Source organism: Pan paniscus, chromosome 23, assembly GCF_029289425.2.
Source record: "Pan paniscus chromosome 23, NHGRI_mPanPan1-v2.0_pri, whole genome shotgun sequence".
In the NCBI taxonomy this organism is placed as follows: Eukaryota; Metazoa; Chordata; class Mammalia; order Primates; family Hominidae; genus Pan; species Pan paniscus.
The window spans coordinates 32,065,807-32,085,457 of record NC_085927.1 but is presented as its reverse complement, the minus strand read 5'-3'; the positions used below and the strand labels follow the sequence as shown (position 1 = coordinate 32,085,457).

The 19,651-nt window shown below is 46.5% G+C and overlaps 1 protein-coding gene and 2 gene segments (V, D, J or C); all 3 read right to left on the bottom strand.

Moving 5' to 3' along the window:
* LOC129395163 (immunoglobulin lambda-1 light chain-like) overlaps window positions 1-19,651 on the bottom strand; it is a 735,232-nt gene that overhangs the window by 645,588 nt on the left and 69,993 nt on the right. The window lies entirely within an intron of this gene.
* Window positions 8,917-9,519, bottom strand: LOC100984935 (immunoglobulin lambda variable 5-39-like). The segment is given in 2 exon segments: window positions 8,917-9,323; window positions 9,447-9,519. Coding segments are annotated over 2 exon segments (453 nt in total).
* Window positions 16,532-17,027, bottom strand: LOC100985262 (immunoglobulin lambda variable 7-43-like). The segment is given in 2 exon segments: window positions 16,532-16,872; window positions 16,960-17,027. Coding segments are annotated over 2 exon segments (387 nt in total).

The window sequence follows — 19,651 nt, the reverse complement described above, 5'->3', positions numbered from 1 at the left end:
CATTGCCTCCTCTGTGATGATGCATAGACATTCACAGGGAATTTTGTTTATCTTTTTCTCCCACCTTCATGAACAGAGGTTCCCCCAGGCTGAGCAGTGTCTCCCATACAGGACAAGGATGCCCATGGCCCCCTTTCTGCCAAGGGATGCTCTCCCTGGTGAACGTCCCATCAGTTCTTAGCCTGAAAGCAGAGAGAGGAATATTTCCACCACTGCTTCTCCCAGTTCATCCCCATCCTGGACTCAGTGTAATGTGGCCAGTGTGATGAAATGTAGGTTTTCTTAAATAGTTACTGAGCACCTACCTTGTGCTGGGCACAGAGCTCAATGTTGGGAAAGCCATGTTGATCTAGACAGCCTCATCCCTGCCTCATGAAGCTGACCCTGATGGCAACTCAGGGGTAGGAGCGGCAAAGAGGACCTCCCATTCTCCTCATTCATAATTGAAGCAAAGAGACCAGAGAGGGCCCTGCTACACTCAGGCGTCTCAGAAGGGATGACTTGGTGGGATCTCAGGAGAAGAGAAAACAAGACATTTCAGGAGAACTGAGGGAATATTGGCATGACTTGAAGATTCCTGGGGTTCAGGTGAAGATGTAGGGAAGTCCACAGAGTAGACCTAGATGGAGTAACACAGAGATAAATAACAGGATCCAGCAAAAGGGGATGCCCAGGAACAGAGGGATTGTGATCCATAAAGAGACCCTTGCAGGGCAAGTCCTCAGAAGTCCAACAAGATGCACTTTTGATCCCCAGGTCCAAGAGCTTGTTCCCCTGGTGGGCCCAATCTGCTAGGGATCTGGAAAGGAAGGCAGGGAGGAGTCACGTGTTAGCAGGTAGATGTGTGGAGAGGAGCAGAATGGGGGCAGAGGGATTCCACTTTAGGAGAAGATGGATGGGTGGTGGCAGATGGGAATGTCCAAATGTACTGGTATTTTTCTAGATATTTCACATAAATGGGGTGATTTTAATTTGTAGATTGTGAGATGAGAAGACAAAATTCATAGCTATGTTGCTATTATTCTAAAAGACAGTGTATCTTCAACACAGAAAATTTCCTTCACAAGTGCTATCCTGGTGGAGTATAAGCACTGAGTTTTTAAAAATGCTTTTTAACATTTATTTATCATCATACTGTTTTTCTCCAAAATACATAAACCAATTAAAATTGTTGACATATGTGAATACTATATGTTTGTGAAAGTCATACTCTTACCTTTTTGAAACGTATTCTCTGACCATTTCTGAGGTTATTCATTGAGAAGGCCAAGAAGATTCACCACCTCATGTATTATGCTGTTGTTTTTGAGTTGTAAACTCTCGAAGCTCTGGAATGAATTTTCTTGGATCCTGAAGTGATTCCTAAGAAACTTTCCTTTGCTAACCCTGTATTTATCTAAGGAACTCTCTCCTCCCCATTTTTCATGTCAATGGGCTGTAGATACATGGTTGGCCTCATTAGCTGCTGGGTAGTAAATGAACCATGACAGAGAATGAGAGCATAAGTGTGAGTATAGAAGTCTGGAAATCAAATGGCTCTAGGCCTGAGGAAATGACCTGACATTATTGGGTAGAGACAGAACTTCCTAGAAGGATATTGAGAAGGAGAATATAAGATTTAAGTAAATCAGGAGAGTTCAGTTAGAGCCCTAATAGTTCACTTTTTGTCCTGAAGGGGCAGGGTCACAGCTGAGTTAAAGCCAGGCTGATCCTGATCCCATACCCTGTGACCAGGTCCCTGTGAAGACTCTCAGCAGTTACACAGGTAAGCTGGGGGAGCAGCAGTCTTGGGATGAGTGCAGAAGGAGGCACCCCACGGTGTGAACAGATGAAGACGTGTTTCTCTAGGCCTCTGAGTCTGGTCCTCACTGAGAGAGGAGCAGGTGGAGAACAGGTGCCCAGGTGATGGTGGGCAGTGACCACTTACGTTTCTTCTTGAATTCCTTTCATTTCCTTATGTCCTCTGGGCTTAGGAGGCCAACAAGAGGGTGTTTATTTGCTTTCTGTCTCTTCTAAGACTACCTGATTCTCAGATCACTGCCTCCTGTATGGGCATGGCTGTGTCCTAGCCTGAAATTGATCCATTATAGGAATATCAGAAAGGTCAGGGAGCCCAAGATGAAGCATTGTGAGATGAGGACACACAGGCCCATGTCACTGCCCAGGTTCCAGCCTCAAGGAGACATCAACCATCATGAACTTAGGATAAAGGTGGAGGGCAGAGTGATGCATACAGGGGGCCATGTAGGCAAAGCTTCTGTTCTATTCCTCTCCTTTCTAGACCCTAGGTCTCCCAGCCATAAACTTAGCCTGTAAGCGTCCCCAACTGCAATGCCAGGGACAGGCACTGTGTGGCCCAAATTAATCAGAGAGTCCCCCCGGTAACCATGAAGATGTCAGGGGAGATGGCATGAGTGATCTAGTCCAGCCATCCTGATGTCCGAGATTCCTGGCCAGTGGGTCAGGGAGGGAAGATCTTGCTCATTCTGGCAGGTTTTCTGTGAGGATGTAATGCCTGGCACTGGGGAGTCATTTGGTTTCCAAATACGAATTCATCCAGGGGACAGGACAGGTCATGGGAAGGAAATTCTCAGGTATCTCAGAGGGAGATTCTCCCCCTTGCCATCTGGAGAGGAAAAGGTCCTGAGATACTTTTGAACAAGGCTGGGGAGCTGGTGTCTGTTTCCATTGTGAAAATCAACTCAGGACCTCCCCCAGCCTTCTTGCCCATGACGGCCCCCTCAGCAGGGGGTCACTGTGCCCATCCAGGTCCTAAGGCCAGCCTTGACCCTTTTTCTCACCTGGGCTTCAGACCCTCCTCCCCAAAAACTTGTGCTGAAGGGGTGGAGGCTGAAGAGGGAAGACACATTACTGGGGAGACAGAAGGTTTTCCTCCCAGCTACCCACTGGCCTGCAGCACTGCATAATCGTGGATCCTTGGATCTCAAGATGAGCAAAAGAATCAGCCTCATTCTCTGCCTGGAGCCCAGAGATGCTCAGGGATGCCATGATCCCTAACCTGGGACCCGAGAACTTGGCTGGGACCTGTGCAGACCAATGACTGCTGTCATAGATGAGGAGTTTGGGGGCACTGCTGGTACCAGGACACAGGCCCACACCCAGCCTTGCTTCTGCTTCCAGTGTGATAGATGGCGGCAGTTTACCCCACCCACAGGAACACTTCACACCACTGAGTCAGCACAGACTGGGCCCAGAACCTTGACACCTGGACTAACACAGGGTGAGAGAGGTGGGTCAGTTGAGAGGGCAGCATGCAGGGTCCTCGTTCCATTCACCCACAGCCCTGATCCCTAGCCCTAGTCACCTGTGCAGTGAATGAGAAGGGGGAGAAAGGGAGGAGCTCAGGCCGTGGTGGGGACCCCCACACAGCTCTGCATCCCGATGACGCTCAGCTGGGCTTGAGCTCCCCCAGTCCCTATTACTTTCTCCAGCAGCCCAGGATGAAGGAGGGTCTCTTCATGCACACCAGCCTCCTCCCCTGGGCTGGCCAAGTCCCACCCTAGGACCTGACTCTGACCCTTGCCTAGAAAGCTGAGCCTGGGATGGGGTGGACCAGGGTGGGGCTGTTCTGTGGCTCCCTGAGGACCTGTAAGGACACAGCTGCTGGTCCCCGTGAGCAGAGGCAGAGGGCTCCAGCCTAGGCCTAGTGGGTGGCTCCCGTCTGGGATCCACAGCACAGGCCTCAGAGTCAGCCCACAGCACCCTCTGCTGTCTGAAGCCCACACAGGCCTGAGTATCTGGCTTTCTTCACTATCCACTTTATCCTCTCCATATAGGATGGAGCTGGGCAGTGTCCATATCACTAAGCATCTGAGTCTCAGGTCTCTACACAGCCCCCATGCCCCGGACTCACCTGCCCAGCTCACTGTGTGGTTTACAAGACAGTCCTGGAACTCAGCCTCTCTGAGGAGCCTCCCCTAGGGACTGCAGAGCAGGAAGACCAGCAGGGACAGGGCAGTGCTTGCCTCCAAGATACCAGGAGCTACTCCCTCTTTTCCCTCCCTGGCTGACCAGAGCCTGCTCCCGGATGACTGGGACCTGCCCTCTGGCCCATCCTCTGCCTCTGTGCCTTCCCCTTCCTCTGAGGCCCTCACTGACAGACTGCAGACAGACAGGTAGGTAGGTAGGAAGGTAGGTGAAAATATTTGCCCATCTGAGGAATAAATTCTAGAACAATATAAACACCAAGTTAATTAATTAATTGTTTTGTAGCCCCTGCCCCTCCCCAGCAGCCCTGGTGCATCGTGGCCCTGGCGCTCCCCCAGAATCAGGCCCTTTATGGCTTCAGGCTGTCCCAAGCATCTCTCTACCAGTCTGGCCTCCAGATTGGGTGTTCTCAGTTCCTCAAGCCCCTCAAGCACTCTGGCCTCCAGTATCTAAGCTTCCATCTCCTAACAGCAATGGAGTGACTTTGTGTTAATCCCATTTCATCTTCCCAACACCTTTACTAAGTGGGTATTTCCATCATTATCTCCATTTTTCAAGGGAGGAAAGAAAGAAAACTTGGGTTGCCCAAGGCCACACGGCCAGTAAATGCCAGGACACAAGCCCAAATGATTGCTTGTTTATTTGTTTAGAGATAAAGTGTCACTCTGTCACCCAGGCTGGTGTGCAGTGGCGTGATCACAGCTCACTGTAACTTCAAACTCCTGGGTGTAAGTGATCCTTCTGTCTGAGCCTCCCAAAAACGTGGGACTACAGGTGTGCACCACCATGTCTGACTTCAAGCCCAAGTCTTAAGACTCCAGATCTAATCCTCATTGTGCTTTATACCATAAAACCCACTTCTCTTTCTAGATTTAGGATTAAGCCCCAGGATTATTTCATCTAGGCTTTTCTAGACTTATCTATCAGCCGTCTTCCATTTTGGTATCAGTGCTGGGCTTGCTAAGAGGGTTACGTCTTAGATGCCAGAGTCTGGGAACTTCAGTTCTATCCAATTCCCTTGAAAGCCCCAAACCCTTTTGGCCTGAGAGCGAGGCTCAGTCTCCCCTCAACTCCTGAGTCAATCCTCTGAGGATTCTTAGCTGAGGAATAAAAACCTCCTCAAAGACTTTTTTGTCCTATTCTTACCCAGGCTGCAACAGAAGAAAAAATGAGTAGATGGCTCAGGAGATCTGCTTCACCATCTAGGCCTCAGTTTATGCCACCCCTCCTCACTTTAGAAAGAGGGTCCTCACTATTCCCTGGTCCCAGACACCTCCAGCACCTCCCCACACCACCCCGGGGGACTGCTTGGCTCTGCTGCCTCGGATATTGCCTGGCCCTCCCCTTGCCCTCTGTGGCCACCTCCTCTTTATTTCCTTGGATAGAAGAAGCCAGGTGGTAGCTGGGAGAGAGGAGAGAGGAGATAGGGGAGCCCTGGGTAGATTCCTGATTTCTAACTCTTTCTTCTCCTCACTAGGGCCCTGACAGCTGATGAGCAGCTTGCAAGGGATTGGGTCAGTGCCCTCTAACTCTTTCCTGGGCACATAGAAATAAATGTTTCTACAGTTTCAGAGACAGCCCTTACGGAGTTTGGAGATAATGCCTGGGATGGAGGCCCTGGGCTGTGCAAGGTCCTCAAGTAGCCCTGAGCTGTCACCTGGCCATAGCTGCAGTGAGGAGAGTGATGGGAGGGGATGAAGTAAGGAGTCCAGGTCTTGGGGAGGACCTATGCTCTTTCAGGTCCCTAGAGGAGCTCAAATGCCCGCACTTGCTCACCCACCCCTTACAACATGGGCAGACACAGGACATTCTTGTAAATCTGGCCTTCTCCACTCAGCTGTGCAAGCCCCACTCTGGGCACAGAAGGTGAACCTGCTCCTGGGGGCTGGTGCTGAGAAAGCAACTTCAGGGGAGAAACCTGGACACACAGAGGCTCTGGAAGGGACAGTAGCTGGGACCGGGAGCACTGGACAGAGGACACTGACCATAGTAGTTTTGTTATGTCATCCTCTTCAGGGACCCTCCAGAACAGACCCAAGACCCTGTGCCTCTGTGTCTCCAGGGCCCAGGTCCTTCCAGGTTTTCTATTTGTCACTGCTCTGGGCCCTGGGACTCCTCCTCATAAGGCTCCCAAAGACAGTCTCTTCTTCAGGCTGCACCCTCCTTACCACATCTGACCCCACACCCGTCTCCTCATTCCCCCATAAACCATCCCCTGCTCACTGTAGATAGCTTTTTTGCATCATCCTTAAACTGCAGCCTCCTTAAGCATATCTCTACAGAAAACCCACATTGCAGAGAGCTCTGCCCCTTGACAGGACAGCTGTGCCTGGGCCACCCAAGGCTGAGCATCTCTCTTGCTTCTCTTCTACACCAGCTCTAGGCCAAGCCAGATCCAGGCCTTTCAGAATGCTGATCCCACCTTTTCTTAAATATCAGACTACCTCTCTGACATCTGTGGGTCACACAAGCTGGATTCGCCTTTCTTATTATCACTCCCACAGTTTGAGAGCTCAGCAAATGGCCAGCATACCTGTGCAAAAAGGAGGGGACACCTGTGGGACCAGGCCGAAGGCTCCTGGACTTCTGGGTCACACTGACTAGATTCTTTCTTTTCCTTTTTTCTTTTCTTTCTTTTTTTTTTTTTTGAGATGGAGTCTCTGCCTGTTGCCCAGGCTGGAGTGCAGTGTCATGATCTTGGCTCAACGCAACCTCCACCTCCCTGGTTCAAGCGATTCTCCTGCCTCAGTCTCTCAAGTAGCTGGGATTGCAGGCACCAGCCACCATGCCCAACTAATTTTTGTATTTTTAGTAGAGACGATGTTTCACCATGTTGCTCAGGCTGGTCTCAAACTCCTGACCTCAGGTGATCCACCCACCTCGGCCTCCCAAACTGCTAGGATTACAGGTGTGAGCTGCCATGCCCAGCCAGGCTGGATTCTTTCCACCTCATCCTCACCCACCATGTGTGGGCAGCTTATTTTACTTCTTGAAACAATCTGATTCTCTTTCCATTGGGGAGACCAGTAAGAAAAGGAGTTATCGTCCCTGAACCCTTGCTCTGCTTTCAGTAACACAACTGACAGCAGAAGTCTAGGCATGAACTGGTGTTGGTAGCAGGCAGGCATAAAGGAGGGATGTAGAGACAGAGAAGTGGGGCAGATCTTCTATCATTTCCCCATGGAACAGGAACCCTTGATAACATGGAGTCAGGATGCAGCTGTGTGACACTGATAACCAGCCAGGTCCTCAGGCTGGAGCCCAGAGGTGCTCCAGGAGGCTGTGTGGATAAACCCAGAGCAGGAGAAGCAAGCTGGGACCCCTGAGGGACCATCACTATTGTCCTAGGTCATAAACTTAGGGGTTCTCTCTGGGAGGCCTCATAGCCATTTCCATGGGAATGGCCAAGACAGAGCCAAAGCTTTCAGAATGTTGATTCCATGTTTTCTTAAGTATCAGACTTCCACTCTCACATATGGGTCTCTGGGTCACACAGGCTGGGTTCTCCTTTCTTGTCATCTCTCCAACAGTCTCAGAGCTCAGGAAACGGCCACCATACCTCCACCAAAGGAGAGGACACCTATGGGGCCAAGCAGAGGGCACCTGGGTCTCTGGGTCTCACAGCCTGGATTCTTCTTTCTTGTCGTGCCCACCTCATCCACACCATGTGTAGCCTGCTCCTTTTGCTTCTAGAAACAAATTGATTCTGTTTCCACTGGGACAAACAAGTTCTTTTCACTGAACCCATGCTCCACTTTCAGTAACACAAGTGACAGTAGAAGCCTTGGCATGAAGTGGTGTTGGTCACAGGCAGGGATAAAGGAGGGATGGGGAAGACAGGAGGAGTTGGGAACAAATCTTTCTCTCACTTCTCCATGGATCAGGAGCTTCTGGTGATATGGAGTCCGGATGTAGCTGGGTGACACTTATAATCAGCTGTGTCCTCAGCCTAGAACCCAGAGCTGGTCATGGAGGCAATGTGGACAAAGCCAGAGCAGGAGAATCAGGCTGGGACCCCTGAAGGTCCATCACTGTTGTCCTGGGTCACAAATAGAGGGGTTCTCCCTGGGAGCCCTCAGTAGCCATTTCCATGGGACTGCCCAATGCTTCTGCTGCTCCCTATGCAGGAAAAGGTGACATCAAGTTGTAGGCCTCCTCAAGAGTTTCATGGGGAGGAGTCACTTGAAGCAAATATTGGGCAGTTTCTATACCCAGATATTGCACTGACTAGACTCTGACTCAGTGAAAAGCTCTAATGGTGTAAGAGAAGAGAAAATAACACAGTCAGACCCCAAGAGTTCAGGAAAACCACCCTCGGAAGTTCCCGTGATTCTGAGTGGGATGAGCTGGAGGAAAGTCTCATCCATGGAACCGACTTCTACCAGTGGCCCAGGAGCAGCCTCAGCTTTGTCTAAGCCATGATGGAGACCCCCACCCCCCACCCGTTTATTCTCCCATGTCCTACAGAGTGATTTGCTGGCCTCAGATCCAGTTACCCCCACACCTCATCGGCTCTCCTGACATTGAAACTGAAATGCAGGTACCCGGGACTGGGCCAGGCCAGGTTTATGTCTGGAGTTCCTCCCTGAACTGTGTCCGCATGAAGCATTTTACATTTTAGTGCTTTGATCCTGGGACACAGTGAGCCGTGGACAGCCCTGAGCACAGACTACTGGAAATGGAAGAGCGGGTCTCTGGACTATTTACCTGCTAGGATGTTCCCAGGCTCTGACTACAATGTGAGCTAGAAAAGGCTCATTTTGCTTCTCTCAAGAGAAAAAGGCCCAGCTCCACAGGCACTGGTTTTAGCACATACGGACAACCAGCCAACAGTTTAGCGTCATCAGGTGGTTTTGTTTTGTTTTTGTTTTACTCAGACTTCAAAAGCAGTGAAAGGGAAATGGAGAGAAAAGCCTGTTACCACAAGAAAGTACTTCCAAATATACTTTGTAAATAGGCAAGTTAAGTTTACAATTTGAAAATTGTCACAGAACAAGAGTGAGAGCAGGGTGAGGTTTTTGTCCCACTTCCCCATGTGTGTGTGTCACTGTGAGAAGTGCTGCTGTACCAAATGGCACAGTAATAGTCAGCCTCATCTTCAGACTGGAGCCCAGAGATGAGTAAAAGGCCTGCATTGGTTGAAGCATCTTTGGATCCAGAGAAGCGGCTGGGGACTCCAGAGCCCTGGCCCTTATCTGAGTCTGAGTAGTAGTTCAGAAGATACCGGGGAGGACTCCCTGGCTTCTGCTGGTACCAGGATATGTAGTAGCTACCAACATTGATGCCACTGCGCAAGGTGCAGGTGAGTCTGGCTGATGCTCCAGGAGATGCTGAGAGGGAGGTTGGCTGAGTCAGCACAGGCTGCGAGAGGGAACCTAGAAACACAGGCATTTATGAGTGATAAGGCAGAATGGAGGGTAAAGTTTTTTAGGGATCTTTGCCAGAAGAGTCAGAATCAGGCTGAGGTGCTGGCCCTGGTCTGTTAGGCCTTTTCCTACCTGTGCAGTGAGAGAGGAGCAGGAGGAGGAGAGGAGTCCAGGCCATGGTGGACACAGCCTCTTACCCCACAGTGGGACTGGGCTGCCCCAGGCCTCCTTTTCTTCCCACCCTCTGCAGAGGAGGGGCTGCTCATGCAAATGTGTTTCCACCCAGGGATTGCTGGGCCCCTCCTTGAGACCTGGGGATGCAGCTCAGCTCACTCTGCAGACTGAGCAGGAGGAAGGTTTGTTTTTCTTCTTGCAAGGTCCTGGGAGGAAGCACCTGTTGAGACCATACACAGGTCCCTGCTCAGGGAACTCTGCCAGGCCAGAGGGGACACAGCTGCTGAGTGTCCATCAGTGAGCACAGGGCCCAGACTCAAGGTCTGGATTTCTTGGAGTGTATGTTCCTTATTGAGCAGCTGTGTCGGAACCACAGGGCAGCCCAAAAGATCTGATGCTGGTCCCAGGACACACACTTTCCCAAAGCTCAGAGACTTCAAAACCCACCTGGTCTCTGCCACTCACCAGTCACTCTCTGGATTCACATATCCTTGATCTGATTCCTAGACACTTCTATTATGCTATGAATTACTAGTGTGATTTCTCACTCCCAGTAGTAGTCCTGGTCTGTGGGATGTGCAGACATGTACATGTATAACTTTTACAGGTGTCAGCATCACCTCAGGGCATTCTAGAAAAATCTAATTGCCCACATGTGCCATTAGGGTGGGCATTATGGAAAAGGGATCAGCTAAGGAGCTGGGTTGAAGGGCAGCTGGGGGCTGTTCAAAAGGACGGTGAATAATGAGACTTTTCCAGGAAAAAAAAAAAAATTCTTGACATGTTAAAGGCAGCAATTTAGCAAAAGTTATATATGCAATGGTTTCATATGTTTTATAGGGATTTGACTCAATTTAGTAATATAGGAAAACTAATAGATTTGGTAGACTTACCTTTATCAGTGAACAATGATGTATTTCTCTATTTTATGAAGTTAGCCATTATCTCCCTAAGTAAAACTTGTCATTGTCTGCACAGTTGTGTCATATTTTTTGGTCAAGAATTTGTCCTAGATGTTATACTATTTCTTTGTAATGTGATGTTGCCACATGTATTTTCTGACTGGATGTTTTCAGTTTATTAGAAAGATCAGTATGTATTTTGCCCTCAAAGTTCTCTTGCAAGTGAGTTGGATGTCTCAGGAGACAAAGGCAGAGACCATCCCTTCTCAAAGTACCACGTCTACTCTTGTACTAACTGTGCAAATGGCCCCTGAATTTCTAGACTCACGAGGTGCTTTAGCAAATAATCTAGAATCAGGATCACTCACTTCCCTCAGGCACTCTCCTCAGGGCATTCGCAGAGAGCTCTCTCATTCAGATGAGGCAGGGAAGGCACTCCCTGGCTTAAACCCCTTCAGTAACTCCTCATTTTTATAAAACCTGAGCCCTGAGGCCTCCGCAGCATGCCCTTCACACTGTGGTCCCTGCACACCCCCACAGCCCAACTCACAGCCCCTCCTCTTCATTTGAGGGCTCCAGAATCACTCGCCTGTCTGTCCTGGGAAACCCTGAGCTCCTGTCTTTTCCATGACCTCCACCCCAGCTTCTCCTCTGCCTGTTGGGAGAAGATGGTCTTCTACTTGAAATCAAAGTGTAAGCTTGCATTTTGTCCACATTGTACACCTGTTAAAAGCAAAACACAACCATCTCATCATAAACAAGGATACTTTAACACTGGTTATCATGGAAACTTTTGAGCCACACAAACAGACTGACAATTTTCTAATGAATTGTTTGTACCCCTCAGCCAAATTTGACCATCATCAATGTGGTTCATGTTGTTTAACTTTTCAACACCTTTTACCCATCAACTTAGCCCCTGGCTAGGTGATTTTTACAGTAGACCAATGAAGAGGTAGCATATCATTGGTATATAAATTAACCAATATATACATGTGAAGTATTCCCTAATTTTTGCACATTAAAGCAACAGATTTCAAGGATTCTCTCATTAACTGATTTTTTTGATCATCCATGTCTAAAGTTAATTTATTGTAATAATTGGGAAATTGAAGGAAGTACAATGAATGCTAAGATTTGCAGATACAGGACTCACAGCATTGCATGTTGGATTAGAATATAGTCCAGATGGGCACCTACATTCCTAATTATTTATCAGCTTTACCAAGTCCTCCTAGTGCAGAAATATCTCTTCTGTGGACACAGAGCTCACAAACCCATCCTTCTTCCTTCAAGAATTTCCTCAACAAAGCCTATTATGGGACTTCGGGTGGATGAGTTTAATGTTTGAATTGCATTGATCATATGGCTGATTTAAAGCTCTGTAATGAATATTGTGTTGAAGGATATCTAATGTAAAGTTTCTTAGTTGTATAAATATTACCAGAAAATTTCCCAGTTCACCCATATTCTGCAGTTTATTTGCTCTCGAGGGAATTCTGTCCCCAGAATTTGCTTTATGATCTACTTGCTTCCTGTGGTTTCTTTAAGCAGGACTGGGAAAGCCCATCACATCCTCTCCACTTTCTCCACATGAACCCATGGGATCCAGCATATATGGATCCATGGGAATCAGACCATAAGTGAATGAACAGAGGCCGTGATTTGCAGCTGCAGAGATCAGTTGGGTTCTAAAGTCTCTGGGCCATGGGGCGGTGTGTGTGATATATATGTATTTTTATATCCATATCCTTCTCCTGCTAACCAAATCCAAAGGCAAAAGTTCTTGCTTAATATCTTCTATTGAATGAACTTGGAATCTCAAACACAAAATATCCAGAATTTAAAAACAATTATTATCTTGACCTCAGATCTGTATCTCTTTTTGGAATTCCAATGTAGGTGAACTCACATATTTAACAAACATGTATTGAGCCTGTCCTTAGTGCCAGACAGTGTTTTCATCTCTGTAGGTACAGCAATGACAAGATAGAAAACAGCAACAACTACAGTGAAGAATCTCATGGAGGTTGGATCTCAGCAGGGGAAACACAGTGAACAGAGTCACTAACTGTAAAGAAACCTCTTCATGTGGCTGATCCCACCCTGACCCATTAGTCACCCTGGGGATTTGAAGCCCATTGCTGACAGCTGAGAGACATGCATTTCTATAATTCTGAAGAATGGATTGACGTGCTTAGAACTTGATGGTGTTATTTGACTATGTGTGTTATAAATAATCCTGTGTAAGCAGAATGTGGTCATTCTTCTTGGCTTCATTAATGGCTGAGATCTTACTGTAGGTCAGAGGTAAAACAGAACATTCCCATCTTCCAGAGGAATTCCTCAGGGTAACTAGACAACTGAGTGTGAGGAGATAGCTTTGCCATCAGATAACCTCCCTACTGCTGTCTTTGTGGCAGAGGAAGAGCAGCAGAGACACCACAGCCCTGGAAGCCTTCCCTGGGAAGGTGGCAGGGAAGAAGGAAGGTAAAGAGAAGGGTGAACAAGGATGCCTGGGCGGGGGCTGGACCTCCTTTCCTTGCCCAGACACAGAATCCTGCCTTTCCACTGCTCTCCAGCTTTTTAATTGACCTTTACCCCCACCTATCACTGAGGAGGCTACAAGCGCCCTGCCCCATAGTGACACCTTGGGAGCCATTTGCCTGTGCCGGGCCTCAGTCCTCAGTCTCCTGCACCTGCACATACCACAAATCAGTGTGCTCCCAAATCAGCTACTTCAGCACTGACACCTCCCGTCTCATGGTTTCTGACAGAGCTCTGGGAGGTTTGATTGTGAGCTTTAACAGAAGCCCCTTGAATGTGTAGGACATCATCCCATGAGCTCTACAATGCTCTGTCCTGACCCTTGGGGCTTTTGCTCAATAGAAAGTAACCAGAGAGGTGGTTTGATCACATGTGAAGTAACCGCTGAGCTAAATGCAGCACACCCAGCATGGCGCATGTATACATATGTAACCAACCTGCATGTGGTGCACATGTACCCTAGAACTTAAAGTATAATAAAAAAAATTCAGAATAATATAAATAAAGACAGCATATATATAATATATATATAAGATATATAAATATATGCAAATATATCAATATCAATATAAAATATATATTTGCATATATATATATATATATATATATAAAAATAAAAGAAAGTAACCAGGTCTCTTTTCAGGTGTGCAAAGTGATGGTTCACATTAATCTTATTGAATAGGAGGGAAGGGCAGCAATGAGTCCTGAGTCCTGTGAGCTTTCCAGAGAGAAGAGGAGAGTGACACACTCGATCACAGTTGCAGGCTGTTGTCAGGTTTCCATCACAAGGACAAGCTCAGGGCCTCAACCATTGGCCTCCTTCCTCTAGTCCTTCTCTCCATGGTGTGAGTCACACACAGTCTTCCCAGCTCAGCTGCCACATTACTTGCCAGAAACCTCATCTCTCATGTGTACAAAGCCACCATGTCCTAACTGGACCATCTTTCTTCACTCTGTCCCCTCCTTTTTCATCTTCCTTAGAGAAGCTGGACTTTGCCTCCTGAATCTTAAACCAGAGTCTGTATCTCCTTGCTTACAACTTCCTAATAGCTTCTTGTTGCTCACTGTCTTCTGGCCCATGTCAACCATTTTATACCTCACAATATGCCTTATTCTCATTGATTTGTTGGTGCTCACTCTTCTGTGAGGCATTATTCCTGTAAAGACAGGAACCCTGTCTGTCTTGTAAACTCTGTATCCTGAGCACTCTCCTGAGACTGGCACATAATAGGTGTTTAGTAGACAATAAGGATGAACAGACCTTTGCGTTAGTGCACGTGCCTGAGGCAGACCCAGCTGGATTCTGTCCCTGCTTACCCTGACTCATCTTGAGTCTGTCCCCAGGGCAGCCTGTTCCTGGAATCAAAGACTTTCTGATTTTTTTGAGGCAGTCTGACAATGCTGTTGCTAAGGGCTTCCTCTGAGGGCTGGCTGTGAGAGAACAAAGCTGTATTCTCTAGATCACTGTCCCCGAACTAAGTCTTGGGCCCTGGTTAGCGGCAGCATCAAGAAACATCCACACAAATGGTAAACAGACCAGCTGTCCTGGTTGTGGGTGGTGCCATTGGAAGGTCATGCTCCTAGGAGACCTGGCATGTTCCCATCTCACTTTCCCAGACTGCAGCACTGTTTGGACCTCCAGGGGGCTGTCTGAAGCCAACAGGAGTGATCAGCCTTGTCCTCAGCCTAAAGCCCAGAGATGCTTAGGAAGGCCTCCTTGCAAGACTGGTAGCCTGAGCGTCTGTCCTGAATCCCTGCGGGCAGATATTTACTTCTATGAGTCAGAAGCTTGGAGGCACTTCCTGGTCATTGTTGGCACCAGGTCGCAATTCCAAGAACCTTATTGCTGCTGCTTCCAGTTCAGGAGATGGTGGCTGGTTTAGCCACAGACAGACGGTACAGCCTACCTGATGAGCCCTGATTGCCCAGGACCCTGAGAGTCGGGAGAGAGACACAGGGTGAGGGAGGCAGCTCAGTGAGCCAGGGGAGCAAAGCAGAGCCCTGGTCCTGCCAGTGCCAGTCCCTGACTCCCTGTCTCCAGCCACCTGTGCCGCGACTGAGGAGGGTGAGGAGGAGGGGGTGCAGGCCATGGTAGAGATGTCTCTAGAGCTCTGCTTCCTGAGCCACACGGATTAGGGGGAACAGCCCCTCTTCCCTGGCCTCTCTTAATCGAGGGGACTTAATGCCAATCTATCCTGACCCCTGGCTGTGCCCCTCACATAAGATGCTGAGTCTGGTTATTCTTTATGAGGAGCAGGTGGCTGGGAGTTGGGAGAGTGTGGTCCATCACTGTCCAGGAAACCTGGAAGGACACAGCTGCTGAACCCAATGAATAGTAAAGGGAAACAAGGAGACAAGTGTCTGGTTTGCAAGCTGAGGCCAGCCATGAACTCACTTCCCAGGCTGCCAGAAATCCATGGGTCTCTCTTCCCATGTGATTCCTCACTAGATCAGCACATAAGGGAGAGTGCTGGAGCTTGGGAAGAATCAGTTATCCTATTTGTGTGATTCACTGGATTCACTGGAAATGCAGAAAACCCCAAGAATCAGGAGAAAGTGCTGGTTGAGGTAAAAAAAAAAAAAAGATAAATATAAAAGTATTAGCCAACTTTGAGCTTCTTCAGAACTAAGGGTATCAGAGAGTTTGAGAAGTACACTTCTAATACATGCCTGAAGACACTGTATGTAGTTTGGGGTATAAATTGTTCCTCGTACCTGAATCTCTTATGCTCTAACTAACATGAGCAGGAAATTTGTGTTTCTCTATTTTGTGCATTGGGAAGTCAGGAATAATGTACCCAAGGCTTTCCATTGAAAAGCACAGACATTTTCTCTGACCTCACAAAATCCACAGAAATGACCAGGAATGTTTTAATGACAACAACGTATAACATCATTGACTAGCAAACAATTGAAATTACCTAAAAGCTAGAATACTTCACTGGTACTCAGTTCAAAATGCAATGATCAACTATTAAAATATTTTATCCTTTTAAATAAATGGAACACTACTTACATTAACTTTAAATGACAAGAGCATAAAGGTGGATCAAACCAGAGGAATGAGCACCAGGTTTAATCACCATTGTGGAAATATTAAAAACAGAAATAAAAAATGCATCCAAATGAAGAAAAGTACTTATTTTGATTGCATGGGATAGGGTAGCTTAGCAGAGGACTTGGTGATTTTTAATACTTTCTGACTTTATATAATAGTCATGGATTGCTTTGAAAGTAACTCAATAAAATAAACTTTAATAATATACCCATGGAGAGTTTATTCTCTTTGCTCTTAGCTCAGAAAGCCCATAGTTTGAAGAAGCTTCTCTCTGGAGGAAATGCATTTAGACTCAGCCTTTAGATCTGATCCTGCTGTTTCTGGTTTTTTTTTTCATATAAAACAAATAACTTTTGTTTGTCTGATTCAATTACTGCAAATCACTCTCACATTTCCTCCACTTCAGGGCACAAGGAGGGATAGAAATCAATTCAGACCCTTTCCTTCCCCTTTCTATGGCTGGTCCACATGTAGGCTGTCTTGAGAGCTGGTGTGTATGATCACACAATCTCCACATCACAAGGGCCGAGGGAGGTTTATGTCTTGGTTCCTCTTATGAGTCTGTCACTGTGCTGAGCACCACCATAGTAGAGCAAGCAGTAATACTCCGCCTCGTCCTCAGGCTGCGCACCTGACAGTGTCAGGGCAGCTTTGCCCCCAAGGAGGGAGCCTGAGAACCGGGCAGGGGTCCAGGAGTGTTTGTTGCTTGTACTATAAATCAGTGCCCTGGGGGCTTGTCCAGGTTTCTGCTGGAACCAGTTTGGATAGTAACCACTGGTGACTGCTCCAATGCTGGAAGCACAGGTGAGAGTGACTGTCCCTCCTGGGGACACAGTCAGTGAGGGCTCCTGAGTCACCACAGTCTGAGAATTGGACCCTGAAACAAAAAACAGACACATGTTAGAAATTAGAAGGGGAGACAGAAGGATCCCTCCAAAGGCTGGTATTTGAAATCTCTCTTAACCTGGGCAGCAAGTGAGGAGGAACAGAAAGAGAGGAGTCCAGGCCATGGTGCTGATATTGGAAGGGACCCCTGGCTCCAGAGCTGGGGCTGGATTCTGATGGCTCTTTATCTCCTATTGAGCTCTCTCCATGGAGGGGGTGTGCTGTGTGCTGCTTTATGCAAATCTTTACTGCCTTTATCACCACCTGGGTCCACAGCCCTGAGAGCAGCTCCACTGTGAGGGGCCAGCCCAGGGAGGCTGTGTGCTGTGGATTTGTCCTGTGGGAGGAAGCAGCTGCTCTAACATTTCCATGAGTCAGTGAGCATCTGTGCAGGGTTCATTAAGTTTGGACCTCTTGAGCTTCTTACAATCCAAGAGACCCAGACCACCCCCTGGTGGCTTTCCTGGACTGAGAATGCGTGGTCTTTCACTTGTTTCACAAATAACTGTGGATTTATCTTTGGACATTGCCACAATATTTTCCAGGCCAATTCACACTCATTAATTGTCTATTCTTTGCTCATTCCTATTTGTGCTACTTTCTCTTGCTGTTGCTGAAATCCTGCCCCTGTGACTATAATTTGATATTAGTGTTACATGGTGTTCATTTTTATTTGAATGACTAAATTAATTGTTTTAATGACCTACTGGCTTTCTGTAACTATTGGTGTTGAGCCTTATATTGGATAAACAGCTGGTCTAAGTGAGAATTTTTTTAAAAATTTACTTTAGACAATTTTTTTTTAATGACAGTTTTACAGAAGGATTAAAAGATCCTGGGGTCAGTAGCTGTTGGCTTACGGCACAGAATATAAGAGTAGTCACTGGAAGTGGAAGAAGAATGATGATGAGCAGGGAGTCTCTCACAGTCTTACTCAGCCTTTTAACTTACAAAATCAATAAGCTATGTTCTGTAGCATCTTTGAGAGAACATTTGAGACCATTCAAAAACAACAACAGCAAAAGCCATTCAGTATTATTTCCCAGAACGTCTATATTTGTGAAAGACTGTACTGTTTCCACTGAAAAGTCTTGACAACCTTGTTTAAAATTATTTGACTGTACAACTAAGAGTTTTTTTTCTAGGCACTCAGTTCTATTTTATTTGTCAGTATGTATGTTACATATATACCACTCTGTTTTGATTAGTGTAGCTTTGTAGTATGTTTTGAAATCAGAAAGTGTGAGACCTCCAACACTGGTCTTCTTTTACAAGATGACTTTGACTGTTTAGGTTCCCTTCATACTCTATATAAATTTTAGGTTTAATTTTTTTCTATTCTTGCATAAAATATTACTGGAATGTTTTCAGAGATTGAAATGAATCTGTCAATTCCTCCTGGTTTGTTTTGCTAGCATAACAATATTGAGTTTTCCAGTATATGAACAAAGGATTTCTTTCCATTTATTTGTGTATTCTTTAATTTCTTTTAGTAATGTTTTACACTTTTCAATCTACAAGTCTTTCACCTCTTTGAATAACTTTATTCTTAAGTATTTTACTGTTTCATTTTTATTTATTTGTTTCTTTGAGACAATGTCTCACTGTCACCCAGGCTGGAGTACAGTGGCAAGATCTTGGCTCACTGCAACCTCTCCCTCCTAGGCTGAAGCAATTCTTGTGACTCGGACCCCTGAGTAGCTGGGATTACAGGCATGTGCCACCACAGCTAGCAATTTTATTTTATTTTATCTTGTAGGAACGAGGCTTTACCATATTTTTGAGGCTGGTCTTGAACTTCTAACCTCAGATGATCCATCCAAATCAGCCTCCCAAAATGCTGAGATTGCAGGCATGAGCTACTGTGCCCAGCCATATTTTACTCTCTCTAATGATGTTGCAATTTGATTTGTTTTATTAATTTTGTTTTGGTTTTTTTCCTGTGTCCTTGTTTAAATATTGAAATATAAGAGATTTTCTAAGTATTGAAATATAAGAGATTTTCTTTCTTCTTTCTTTCTTTCTTTCTATCTCTTTCTTTGTTTCTCTCTTTCTTTCTTTTTTCTTCTTGAGACAGGGTCTTGCTTTGTAGCCCAGGCTGTCCTTGAACTCTTGATCCCAAGTAATCCTCCCACCTCAGCCTCTCAAAGTGCCAGGATTATAGGTGTGAGTCACCATGCCCAGCCATGAGATGTTTTTACATGGTGATTTTGTATTCTGAACATTACAGAATACATTTAATCATTCTGACAAAAGCTGTTTTGTGGAACTTTTAAGGGTATTCTACATATGACATTAAATCCATTGAAAACAGAGATAGTTTTACTTTTTATTTCTAATTGTTATCCTGTTTATTTATTTCTCTTGCCTTATTGCTGTGGCTAGGACTTTCAATACTGTTTTGAATAGAAGCAGTGAAAGTGTACATTGTTGCTATGTTCCTGATATTACAAAAACATATCTTTGGTCTTTAAGATTATGTATGATGTTGACTGTGGGATTTTCATAGATAGCCTTTACTATGTTAGGGTAGTTTCTTTGTATTCATAGTTCACTGAGTGTTTTTATCATGAAAGGGTGTGGAGGTTTGTGAAATGATTTTCTGTAGACAGGGTCTTACTGCTTTGCATCTGGAAGAACCACTCTGTTCTACACCCAGCAAACCCCCTCCAATATATGCCTGGTGTTAGAGAGGAATAAATCTTTGTGTTCTCCTGGGACCAGTGGCCAGTGGCCACTCCACCAGACCCACAGCACTGGTCACCTGTGTG